The 13,593-nt window shown below is 41.7% G+C and overlaps 1 protein-coding gene across 1 annotated transcript in view; it reads right to left on the bottom strand.

The window, feature by feature from the left end:
• CA8 (carbonic anhydrase 8) overlaps positions 1 to 7,611 on the bottom strand; it is a 92,311-nt gene extending 84,700 nt beyond the window's left edge. Inside the window, exon 1 of the mRNA XM_072151844.1 lies at positions 7,342 to 7,611. Within this exon, the coding sequence (XP_072007945.1) occupies positions 7,342 to 7,417 (76 nt within the window). The 5' untranslated portion in view covers positions 7,418 to 7,611. The remainder of the gene's footprint in view (positions 1 to 7,341) is intronic.
• Between the last annotated feature and the right edge of the window lie 5,982 nt (positions 7,612 to 13,593).

Genomic DNA, 13,593 nt, shown 5'->3' with positions numbered 1-13,593 from the left:
AGTACAGTAAGTCAACATAAGATCACCGAGTCTAGACAGAGCAGTCACCATGATAATGAGTTTAAATTGACACATCTTTCATGTTGTGAGCTGTCATATTTCATCAGTATACCTTGTTTGAGTTGCAATGTTTGACTGTTTAACTTTTATTCTGGCAAGATTTCAACACATTCCATTAAAAAAGCTAAAAAGTTGCTGTCTACAAAAGAGTTATCTCATTCATAGTAATAAGTAGAATGAGTTCAATGGTCTATGGTCAAATGCTTAAAGGGGAGTTTTTTGATTTTTCAGATAACCCACAAAGGGGCAGCCTTCAGGGATATTAAAGTAAATGATAAACTTACCCCTACATTGTGGGTCTCTGGCTCTAGAGGTGGAAATCCTTTTCCAAGGGCTTCTTTACCCAAAGGGCTCTTGCGGATGAAGCCGCATTCATTGTGCATGAGTTGTATGGCCTAAAATGTGACTAAGACCAAGAATTGATCCATTGGTCATGTACCCATTGAACATGGTGTTTTCACCAATGGCTTGTCAGGGTGTAGGTGCTTGGGAACCAATACTCACCATGGAAGTCAGGGACGCCAACTGGAGAGGTAAATATACTATTTTAATCAAAGTGGTTAATTCTTGCATCCAAAAATCTAGGTTTTTCAGTAGATGGTAGAGCCCCTAATTAACAAATATGAATGCTCAGGTATGCTTTGACGTATAAAATTCCAACTGGATTGTAATCAGTGGAGTAACATGTAATAAAGGATGCAATGAGCTGGGGTAGTTGGAGTTGGTGCTCCTTCCCGTCAAGGTGATTGCATAAGCTCAGAAGCTGAGTCTGTGCAATCACCAGACAAAATTTTGCCCTCCTTCAAAAATATGATGCCATGTACTGGGAAGTGGGGGAAAAAATTAAAATTTGGTGAAAAAACACATTCACACCATTTTCTTGTGGGCTTGATTTTTATGATCACAGGAATAGCAAATGTACTTAGTTTTTATTGTGTTTTAATACATTTAAAAAATTGAAATAGTTAAACATTAAAATAGCTTATTTTACTTCAGTGTAAAGAGCTGTGTGAGGTGTCTGTTTTTTTTACTACTGTTTTGGGAACCTTACAACCTATGTATCACTTTTTATTGTTCAAAATCAAACTTTATTAGTAATGACATCATAATATATCATATAGTAAAGCATTACATTTAGATATGTGTTTACACTTAGATTATCGGAATATGTATAGAAAGGTGCAAATCAGACTTGGAACTGTAGGTAAACTCTTTGGAATACAACAAAATGGCAGTGTAACCTGCCAAGGGAAAATGAGAAACTTGGAAGTGATTTACACATAAAAGACAAGACAGAATACAAGAGGGTAGTGGGATTTAAGGGGGGAGGGGGGGACAACAAAGGGAAGGGAAGATGTTGGAGAGCAGGGGGGGACAATGTGAGCTTTTCCTACACCATCCCTACACTTGTGTTACATGTAGGTTGCCGCCTGCGGTCAACCAATCACGTATATTTATCACTTTTTAAAAAATGTTATTAATGTTGCAAAATGGCAAAATGTGGCTTTTCGGACATTCGGGCGTATCAGGGTTCAAATACAGGAATGTATTTATTTTTATATATTTATATTTTTATTGATCATCAGGCATTTTGGATGCTGTGATACCTACCACGTTTATGATTTTTACTGTTTATTTATTTTTATCTGAGTTCTAGGGAAAGCGGGGGATTTTAATTTTTTTTTATTTTTGTATATTTTTTTTTACTATTTTTCAGACCCCCTAGGTTACTTTAACCCTAGGCTGTCTGATTGATCCTACCATATACTGCCATACTACAGGCAGTGTTCAATATCTGCTTACAGTTAAATGTGGACTTTAGACAACCAGTAATAGGTTCACGTCACACAGAAATAACTAGTCAATAACCAGATCAATTCTCATCAATGCGATGACAGATAAGACAACGATTCTAAAAGAAATTTCAGTAGAAAATTGATGCAAATTGCAGTAATAAGTTGATTTTTTTCTGTTTATTTAAAAGAAGGAGATTTGATAGCCGTTAGCAAGTTGTCAGCAAACAAAGCTTTCATGGCATAGTAAATAATTAACAGGGTCCCTGATAGCATGGAGAATAATATGAGAGAAAAATCCCTGGCACAGTTAATGCTTGCAATAGTATTATCTGTTAAGTGTTACAGTTTGGGCCAACATATTTTTCTATTTATTTCCACTCCCTGGAATCAAGAGTCAAGTGTGAAGATATCGTTCTACAAATAACAATTATGTCGAGCACAGCTCCTGAGATGCGCGGAACAGAATATTCTCAAACATTGAAGAATACATTTATTTTTATAATAGTAAGCTATGTAATATAGTTCATTAAGGGAAATCGCTTCTCTGTGACTTTTTCTGCTTAGTCTTTCTCAGTATTGAACTCTTTCCACACCTAAAGAATATTTCCCTTGATAATTCAGCTCTCCAGGGAGATTGGACTACCATGAATGTAAATAGTGGAGTCATTAAAAACTTGATCAGGCCCCTTTATCTCTCAGCAGTCGATGGATACAGGACAGAAAGCTGATTTACACAAACTGCTTAAATAAGGATGAAAGGTAGGGGAAAAAGAAGGACATAGAAACATATTCCTTTAATAAAGTGTATTAAAAAGTTTACTATTATCATATGCATTTACGATTTATACAAAGTTACCGTATATAATCTGCAAAAAATGTGCAGAAAAACAGCACCTCAGTGTATTAAAAAATTTAACTTCCATACTCGCCTTCCAGTGCTGCCCAATGCTCTCCGCTGCTCTTTGGCTCTCTGCGGTTCCTCTTCCATTCAGCTCTTCATCTGTAACAAAGTGGGCAGAGACGCGTCTATGTGCCAGCGCACTATGATGCGGCGGTGTCGCAAATGAAGAGCTGAATGGAAGAGGAGCTGAGGAGCCGCGGGGAGCATTGGGCAGCACCGGAAGATGAGTATTGTAGTTTTTTTTTAAAAGACCAAAACTTGTTCCTCTTCCTCGTTTGGATGCAAAACAAAATTAAGAAATTAATTAGAGACGACCTTTAGACACTTTAATAGTAGGAAGCAGAGGTGTAACCTAAATGCAGGGCATTTCATAAGAGGGGGGATTGGCTGCAGGGCATTTCATAAGTGGGGGGCTGGCTGCAGGGCGTTTCATCAATGGGGGCGCTGGCAACAGGGCATTTCATTACTAGGGGCTCTGCTGCAGGGCATTTCATTACTAGGGGCTGGCTTCATGGAATTTGATAAGCGGGGGGCAGGCTGCAGGGAATTTCATAAAAGGGGGGCTGGCTGCATGGCATTTCATAAGTGGGGGGCTGGCTGCAGGGCATTTCATCAATGGGGGGGCTGGCTGCAGGGCATTTCATTACTAGGGGCTCTGCTTCAGGGCATTTCATTACTAGGGGTTCTACTGCATGGCATTTCATTATTGGGGAGGCTGCTGGGAATTTCATTATTCGGGAAGGTCGTGACCAACGCATTTCCCAATGTAGGCTTATACTCAAGTCAAGTTTTCCCAGTTATTTGTGGCAAAATTAGGGGCCTCGGCTTATAAAAGACTCGAGTTTTCTCCCTCGTTTGGATGCAAAACCAAATTAAGACATTAATTGGAGAAGACCTTTAGACACTTTAATAGTAGGAAGCAGAGGTGTAACTTAATGGGGACCAGAGACCACATTTTCTATAAAGCCCATTACACCTGCATTCCAAATATGTCTTTGTCCCTTCAAGCATTTTCATTTAATTCTAAATGTGTATGTTAAATTACTTGGCTCTCTGCGAGAATCCTCTGTGGAATATTAGGGGGTGGCTTTGGTTTGGATGCATTTCAAATCCAAACACTTGTCTAGTGCTGATTGACCCCTCCTCCCTTCATCTTTCACGTTTATTTTTTCATGGCACAACTGACTGATAAACTGATCCCTGGGGGTGGTCTCACCACTGGAATTGGTACCAGATTGGTATCCCTTATTTTGTGGATAGGCGATAACTTATTTTGATTGAACAAACCCTTTAAATTGCTGATTCTGTGAGAAGCAACTTTGGTAATCTATTGAGAGTATTCTCTTGGAGCAGCTACTGCATAAAATGTAGAATTACAAGATTGCCAACTTGTCACCACGCAAATAATAGAAAGACACAATAAGCTGGAAATGTGGAGAGCATTCTACTAGAATGGTTTTCTGTCCTGGATCATAGAGGGCATCTTGAGAGTTCCTTATTTATAATTAGCAAATAATCAGGAGTAGTGATGAATGGTCTTGCACCTGCAATTTTCTGGTCTGAGCATGGGGGACCCGAACTAGGACTTCAGGCGCACGTTCAGGTTTAGCTTTCAGTTCACCTACCTTCCTTAACACACGTGATCAGTTCTGGCAGATGCTCACCGGCATTTACCTGAAGAATGTTTGTGCTGCTAGAATTTAAATGCCAAAGGCATCCTTGGTACCCAAATGGGATCCTTAACAGGTTTGCTCATTCCTAATTAGAAGATGTTTTCTTGAGACAATGCCTTTAAATAGGACCTGTCACCACTACTGACTTTTCTGGTTTAATAAATACTTATATTCCATTTAATCTATTCTCGGGCCTAAAATACCTTTACATATTATTACTTCTAGATCTTAGAATAAATTGGCTACTGGGTATTTCCAGTTTAGGGAAATTCTTTAACCATCCATTCAGTGCTGCCAGGGTAAGGTTATGTTATAAACCAGGGCCAGATCAAGGTAGGCGGAGGACCTTTGGCGCAAAATCTGGTGGGGGCCCCGACTGAATGTAGCCCAGGCAGTGATACACATTACTAGCCTAAATTATTATTTATATGGCAGGCTCTGGCAGCCAGTGAGTCAATGACACAGCTTGGAGCAGCACTGCCACTGCACGTCGCCCCGACCAGCTGGGACCTGAAAGACAGATATTGCTGGTGGGGGCCCCTTGTAAGTAACGTGGTGGTGGCCCTGGGTGCATGCCCCTGGAGCCCTCCCTATAATCTGGCCCTGGGACTCACTGTTTACAATTGTAAATATATTACATTTCTCAAAGGAATATTACAGAAATAGCAATTTACAATCCAAGAAGAAAAGATGATTCAGGATTATTATTATTTATATTGGAGTACAAGTATTTTGTAAGGGCAGGTGAGGTCATAATCTTTATGGAAGTTTGTACCAAAGAAAGATATACAAACTGATAAAAAAAGAGCTGTGAACTTTTCCTTGTCAACTATTATCCTTTCTAATAAGCCATCATAAATGGTCTTACGAAAGATTTACCTGTTTTTATACCTAAACAATAAAGTGTTATGAAAAGTGAAAGTAGTGCAACAGGTTTTTAACTCATTCTAACCTGAAGTTGTAAACCTGGCAAGGCAAATATTTGGAATCTATTAAATACTGGAGTACAAAAGTAATACTGTGCAGCCAGGATCACACAGTCTTTATATTTCCACAGGAATCAGATTAGGCAGAGAACTATATCAAGTTGGGACATAGAAAAAAACTTTGAGGGTCAAATGACCGCCGCCCCCCTCCTTCCACTGTCAACAATTGTTTTTTATACTATATTGTTCGCTTTGGTAAATTTTAATTCTAGAGTACTTTTATTACAGGAATCCACATAAAGGTTTGTAGTCTGAAGGGGACTTCACATATTTTTGCCTGCCTATACATGTGGAATAAGATTTCACTACAAGTTTTATCTATGTGTGTACTAATTTAATTCTGGCATCAATAGGACATACGTTTTTTAGATTATTTTATCAGATTGAAAAGCACAACTTTATTTAACTATCTTCAAATGGAAAATTCTCTAGATGAGCCATCTAATCTGCTAGATCTACTTTTGCAAGGTAGTTAATCTGTCAGTGATTTTGACCATATGAAGCTGCAAACAGTGGTATTGGCCCGGAGATCTGTTAACCATACCTTTGTGTGTGTTGTTAACAGCAGCAACATAAAATGCATTTATATTCTAAAATTTACCTGGGGCACTCAGGTGCACTGGTGTAAAACTAAACAGCCCCTCCTCTCTCCTGAGAGTCACTGCTGTAGCTGGTTTCTGTTTGAATACTACAGCAGTAACCCAGGGGGAGGGCTATGCAGTGTTCAGTGTAGTCATGGGAATATTGTCTCTCTTTAGTGAGCATGATCATGTAGCTCAGCTTTAGAGTTGGCTCTTCTAGCTCCTGAACATATTGTGGGGTGTCTCAGCTCAATCAATAAATCCTCTTCATTTTAACATAATTAAAAGGGCCATGGATTTCCGTTTAAGGTGGGGTTATCCATAAAGGGGGCATAGTTAAACAAGACATTGACTCACTGACGGATGCTGACTTCCATTCATGAACAATGCATCATCGGTTTAGTGAACATATCACAATACATCAAGTCCAGTTACAATCCTGGAATATAAATTGATTTTTCCAATCCTGCTGTTACAGGCAACAAGCACAAAGGTATAGCTACACAAATCTCCAGGACTGCTGTCTGACATTCTTTGTAGATATGTACAGTCAAAACAGCAAACAGATTCCCTTTAAATACAAAGTGATGACAAATCTCCCAACGCCTTACTACAAATCTGCTAATATGTCTTCTAAATGTTATCTAACAGAAGATAAGCAATGCCATATAAATGAATAATTTAATTCCCTAGTATTTCTATGCTTAGGAGTCTCCCGGATTGACAGCCGCGACCATCAAACTGTTGGTATATAGAAATAGCAGTCATAGGGTCACCTAACAGAGTCTTAAATGACTACAAAAGTAACTAAAAAGACAAATATATATATATATAATATATATATGCTCAGCTCTTATATATGATGTATAGTTGTATATCGTCACTTACTACCATAAGTATAAAGCTCACATTAAACTTTGGCATAAAGATAACACAGTCTGACTCTTCTGTACAAGACACTTTATTACAATCTGACTATTAGACACTATATACTCATACACAACTTTATCTCAATAGGGTCTGCAGAACTTTACAGTAGTAACAAATCATGTAAACATACGCTAAACTGGTGGAAATAAAACCCAAATGTCCAAAATTACCATTAAAGTTCTTTTCTTTGTTTTCACATCATTATTAATGCTACATTGCAATTGTTTTGTATTTGATTAGTAAAGTAATAAGATTTGATCCAAGATATTTCTACATCCATTATGTTTTTAGATGATTGTTCTTATACTGCGTAAATATTAGCACGTCCCTCTAATCTGAGAAAGATCTTGAAGAGACTCTTCTACACAGGAAAAGTTTGGATTTCATAGATTATACAATGACAACAGATCTCACCTTCTACATAGCCCCACTCCTGCTTGTCTCTGTCTCCCTGCACATCAGAGTTGTCTATGTAGTGTCTGTCAGCCATCTCTGTCCTCCAGTTGTGTCCTCAGCAGAAGAAGACTTCAGTGTTGAGTGGGACAGATCATACTCAGATCCCGTCTTCTCTCAGTCACTGAACGCTGTCACTTCTGCCTGTGCAGTGGAGGGGAGGAGGCGAGCTCCCAATCACTGCAATTATGGATTCAGGGCTGAGACTTCTAGCAGGCAGCTTTAGGTAATTGCCTGGAGGTGTCTTAGATGTGGGTGGTGCCGGTAGAGGAGATCTTCAGAACTGGACGCAGGAGGGGCACTTTACAGAATGACAAGTTTTGTGAATATTAAAGAGTAGTAGATTTATCACTTTAGCTGGAAGGAAAAGATGCAAAAGGCTGGAACGCTGGTGGTACTTAAATGGCATCTATCAGCACTTTAGCAGTGTTAGATTGTTCTATAAGCGCTTCTCAGTGCCTGCAGGGGGCAATTCCACTTCTTTTAGCTAAATTCAGGTGCCGCAATCGCCGAGAAAACATCTATATAACGTTATGTAATTGAGCCACTTGAGCGCCACTTGAGCGCCTCGTGGGTCCTCCACTCACTAATTTACGAACACTCACGGTTAATTACTATATTCACCTCTACAGTTGCCCGCAGTTCTTCTCCCTTGGCTGACGTCATCAAGCTTCTTAGAAGGGACAAGTTTATGAAGCCAGATGACGTCAGCGATGGGAGAAGAACTGTGGCCAACGGGAGGGTCACTTTTGTGGCTTAAGCAGGCATTGCACCCCTTAAGCTTGGTGGCTTAAGCTGGCATTTTGTGCTTAAGCTGTCATTGCACCCCTCTATGTGATTCAAGTTATGATTTGTTATCTCTTACATTAAATAAAGAATATACTGTGTTATGCTGTAAATATGCAAACATGTTTTCTATTTGCTTTAAAAAAATGTACAAACAAAATCCATTATGATAAACCAGGACACTTACTCATAGACCCAGGCACTGTGACTCTGGTAATCTTTTTATATTTGTTATCCATGGCCTCCTTCCTTCTAAAATCAACTTTTTAAAATTATGCATCTGGCTTCACAGGTTGTTACACTGTCTCACCAACCCCTTGCTTCCTCAGCACTTCCTTGCTTCCTCTGCCTACTGTAATCTCATGACAGCAGAGCGTTTTAGCACACAGTGGGAGGGGGGAGTGCTCTTGCACAGTATAACAACCAGTGAAGTTACAGCCAGAGGAGCTAGAATTCCTAAAGGAAGGGGTTAGAGGGAGATGATTTCTTTTCAGCGAAAAGCCAGTGTCTCTCTCAACTCTCTCGTTCTCTCCTACCTCATGAATTCTCTTCAGCGAGTCACACAAAGTTTCCTCTTTTGCCTCATTCACCCCTTCCTCGGGAACTCTCTTCAGTGAGTCACACAGCCTGGTTAGCAGTTTCAGCATCAGTTAGGAGGCAGGGTAGTTTTACTCTACACTGGAGCTCCCCCTGCCTTCATGACTGTATCTTTAGTAACAGAGGTCAATAAAAGTATTTTTTTGTTTTAAAGCTATTAGTGAAACATGTATAAAGACATCAAAACGTTTTTTGTGTGTGGTTTGGGTGGGTGCCAGTGACAGGTTCCCTTTAAGGCAAAAAAAATCCTGCGTTTCTAGTAGATCCAATCCAAATAAGAACACATGTAGATAGTTCTAGTACTTGGGAAGAGTAAGGCTGGTGGTACATGAGCAAGTTCTCTTCCAACAAACTTGATCTTTGTGTGTGTGAGTCTGTGAGATTTCAAGGACCAACGCTAAGTAGCTGAATTCAATTGAGTTCAGACCAGCAATTTCATATTCAGTCTGATAAAGAATGCAGAAACAGGGCAAATTTATCATTGGGTTTTTTGTCAATGTTTGGTGTTGTTTTGGTGCAGTTGTGGTACAAACGCTGTTTTGCAACTTTCCATTGCACCAAATTAACATAGGACAGTGTAAAGTCACTTTGAGATAGACCCTGCTTGTGCCAAGGTCATTTTTTGCATAGACTAGTTTTCTCAATACGATTTGCCCCAAATTTTTCATTTAGGCGCAATTATTGGTGCAAAATGACTCCAGTCACTCCCTGACGTAGAAATAGGAGAAAATCCACTACCAAATTTATCAAGACCAAGGGATGTGTGCACCAAAAAAAGAACATTTTACGACAAACACAAAAAAAAAAATACTAATAATAATTCTTTATTTATATAGCACACACAAATTACGCAGCGCTGCACAGAGGGGGGGAAGGAAACCGGAGGATCCGGAGGAAACCCACCCAAACACCGAGAGAATAGACAAACTCTTTGCAGATGTTGACTTGGGTGGGATTTGAACCCAGGACCCCAGTGCTGTAAGGCAGAAGTGCTACCCACTCAGCCAACATGCCGCCCTATATGAGACAACCCACCCCCCCCCCCCCAAAAAAAAAAGCAAATACAACATACATAGACTCACTTAATGAATTCAAATAACACAAAAATGGAATTGAACTTAGACAACTAAGTCAAAGACAAATTGTAATAATAAATTCCCCCCACAGAGCAAACCCACTTGTCTACCACCAGCCCAATAGTTTATATATCGCCTCACCCTTAGTACACTATGTGAATTCCGTTTATCGAATGGACTATGCACATGGCAGGCTATCACATGGCAGGCTATTAGATTCCGTTTTGGACCTTAATCAAACTTAGAGACTTATATTGGCAGAACATTCTGATTTAAGCAGAATTAGCAAACTAGCAAAAACACTTGGTGAATGTCTAGTTTTCAGTATGACTGATTTTTTTGTAGTCTGGTAGGGACTTATTTCCTGTCCCCATGGAAGACACAAGTATTCTCAAATAAACCAAGCATGCATGTGTATAAGGTTGTCATCAAGAAACACATATTCGGGTGAGTTGCTGCAAGTTTAACCAATTTTTTGTTTCGTTTCCCCAGATTTCTAAGATCCCCAACAGTGTAAAAATATGAGAAGTGTCTTATTTAGCCGATAGCTACAAGAGATAACTTGGAAGCAATGAGCATACCCCAGCCAAAAAATAAAGAAGTACAGTGGGCAGCAAGGGGAACGTCACGTATTTAACATGTTTAGGAGTCTTCAGAAGGCTCCCAGTTACCATTGTGGTGGAACAGTTCTCACAATCTTCACGTAAGAGAGACGCTCCATTCTTTTTACATGGTGAGAACTAGAGATGAGCGAGCACTAAAATGCTCGGGTACTCGTTATTCGAAACTTTTCCCGATGCTCGAGTGCTCGTCTCGAATAACGAGCCCCATTGAAGTCAATGGGAGACTCGAGCATTTTTCAAGGGGACCAAGGCTATGCACAGGGAAGCTTGGCCAAACACCTGGGAACCTCAGAAAAGGATGGAAACACCACGGAAATGGACAGGAAACAGCAGGGGCAGCATGCATGGATGCCTCTGAGGCTGCTTAATCGTACCATTATGCCAGAATTATGGGCAACAGCATGGCCATGACAGAATGACCGAATGAGGCTAGATAGCGTCTAAAACATGCAATAATTGACCCTGACACTATAGGGGACGGCATGCAGAGGCAGCAGCAGCAGCGGCAGGCTAGAGAGTCTCATGGTGACATACCCTAAATGGACTCAGGCTTCAAAGCAATGGGTGGCAGAGAGGAGCCAAAGGAGGTGAGCAAGAAGCGCTGAAATGATTTCCTATGTGAACAAAAAGTTGACGGTATATTTAGTCAATAACACAGCATGGTGGCGACATAGTGACCAAGTTCCATAATGTATCTGGTGAAACACCCGAAAAATGAGCCTGACACAGCTCTTTTGATAATGGGACGACATGTGGAGGCAGCCATGGAGACGACTTTCATGATTAAGAGCGACAATATGGGGCATTCATATTGCGCTGCTATGATTGCAACTTCAGGTCTCCAGCATGGCGGCGACAGATGGGCCGAGTTCCACTATGTATCTGGTGAAACACCTGAAAATTCTGCCTGACACAGCTCGTTTGATAAGGGGATGATGTGCTGCATATCCTCTCGTGCTCCAGCGTCTGGGGTATAAAGAGTTGAAATGAGACATTGGTGGACGCTGTGGAGGATCGTGGAGGCAAAATGGACAGGAAACAGCAGGGGCAGCATGCATGGATGCCTCTGAGGCTGCCTAATCTTGGGATGAAGCTGGCGGTCCACTGCCAGGCGAGCTTTCGCCTGTCCAAGCCCCTGTCTCTCGGCTCCTCCCCACCCAAAATGGGCCTGGGGGCCAGAAGCGTTTACTTTGAAAAAATTATAATTTTCAAAGCAGGCCGGGTTGTTTGAATATTTCACCTAGGAATAATGGAATAGCATAGTGGTTCTATTTTTAATTGTTTTTACGGAAATGGTTCCATGATTAAGAGCGACAGTATGGGGCATCCATATTGCGCTGCTATGATTGCAACTTCAGGTCTCCAGCATGGCGACGACAGATGGGCCGAGTTCCACTATGTATCTGGTGAAACACCTGAAAATTCTGCCTGACACAGCTCGTTTGATAAGGGGACCATGTATGGAGGCAGTGAACTAGTAGTAGATTAAAGGTGCTGCAGTTAAAACTATGTTAGTTGGATCTTGGGATGGAGCTGGCGCTCCGCTGCCAGGCGAGCTTTCGCCAATCCAAGCCCCTGTCTCTAGGCTACTCCCCAAACAGCACTTCTAAGAACCTTTTGTATAAGATCAAGTGTAGTAGCGTTCTTATAAGTTTGGGTTATAGCGGGTGAGGGGAATGTAAACAGATGCGCAAGAAGCGCTGAAATAATATCGGTAAATGATAAAAGTTTGCCAGTATATTTTGTGGATTACACAGCAGTATGGCGACAAAGTTAACAAGTTTGATGAGGAAGCCATGAAAACAACCCAAAATTCTGCCTGACACAGTTCGTTTGATAAGGAGACCATGTATGGAGGCAGCTATATGGACGACTTTTGGAGGCAGCTATGGCGATGACGTGTGGAGGTAGCAATGGAGACAATGGGGGTCATTTATTAAGGGCCCGATTCGCGTTTTCCCGACGTGTTACCCGAATATTTCCGTTTTGCGCCGCTTGTACTTAAATTGCCCCGGGATTTTGGCGCACGCGATCGGATTGTGGCGCATCGGCGCTGGCATGCGCGCGACGGAAATCGGGGGGCGTGGCCGAACGAAAACCCGACGTATTCGGAAAAACCGCCGCATTTAAAAACCGAAAATGTGTCGCATAAGGACCGCTTACCTTCACCTGGTCCAGCTCGGTGCATTCCGGCGCGATGAGTTTACTTTCAGCGCAGCAGCGCCACCTGGTGGACGGCGGAAGAACTACCTTATTAAATCCCGGCCGGACCCGAATCCAGAGCGGAGAAGCCGCCGCTGGAACGCGAATGGACCGGGTAAGTAAATTTGCCCCAATGTGTGGAGACAGCTAAACAGACGACATGTGGAGGCTGCTATGGAGACAATTTAATTTGGATAGTGCCTGTATGTGGCAGTGCAAAAAAGTTTTCAAACCAGAGGAGCAGGTAGGTGGTGCTCCAGAAAAATTAAATAAATTGAGTGCCTGTATGTGGCACTCCCAAAAATTGTTTAAAACAGGGGACCGGGTAGGTGGCCCTCCAGAAAAATTAAATACATAGAGTACTATAGCTAGAGCCAGTTGGCCCTGGCAAAAAATAGCCAGTTTCCTCTGCTTTAGTGTACAAAGAGGAGGAGAAGGAGGACAATGAGGAGGAGAAGTGCATACATTATTCAGGTTGAGCTTCTTTCACCTGGTGGAGAATGAAAATCCGGAGAAATCCAGGCTTTATTCATCTTAATAAGCGTCAGCCTGTCAGCGCTGTCAGTCGACAGGCGTGTACGCTTATCGGTGATGATGCCACCAGCTGCACTGAAAACCCGCTCGGACAACACGCTAGCGGCAGGGAAGGCAAGAACCTCCAAGGCGTACAGCGCCAGTTCGTTCCACATATCCAGCTTTGAAACCCAGTAGTTGTAGGGAGCTGTGTGATCATTTAGGACGATGGTATGGTCAGCTACGTACTCCCTCACCATCTTTCTGTAAAGATCAGCCCTACTCTGCCGAGACTGGGGACAGGTGACAGTGTCTTGCTGGGGTGACATAAAACTGGCAAAGGCCTTGTAAAGCGTACCCTTGCCAGTGCTGGACAAGCTGCCTGCTCGCCTACTCTCCCTCGCTACTTGTCCCGC

This window comes from Engystomops pustulosus, chromosome 5, assembly GCF_040894005.1.
Source record: "Engystomops pustulosus chromosome 5, aEngPut4.maternal, whole genome shotgun sequence".
NCBI lineage: Eukaryota > Metazoa > Chordata > Amphibia > Anura > Leptodactylidae > Engystomops > Engystomops pustulosus.
The sequence above is the reverse complement of the archived record's forward strand: the minus strand, read 5'-3'. Positions and strand labels throughout refer to the sequence as shown.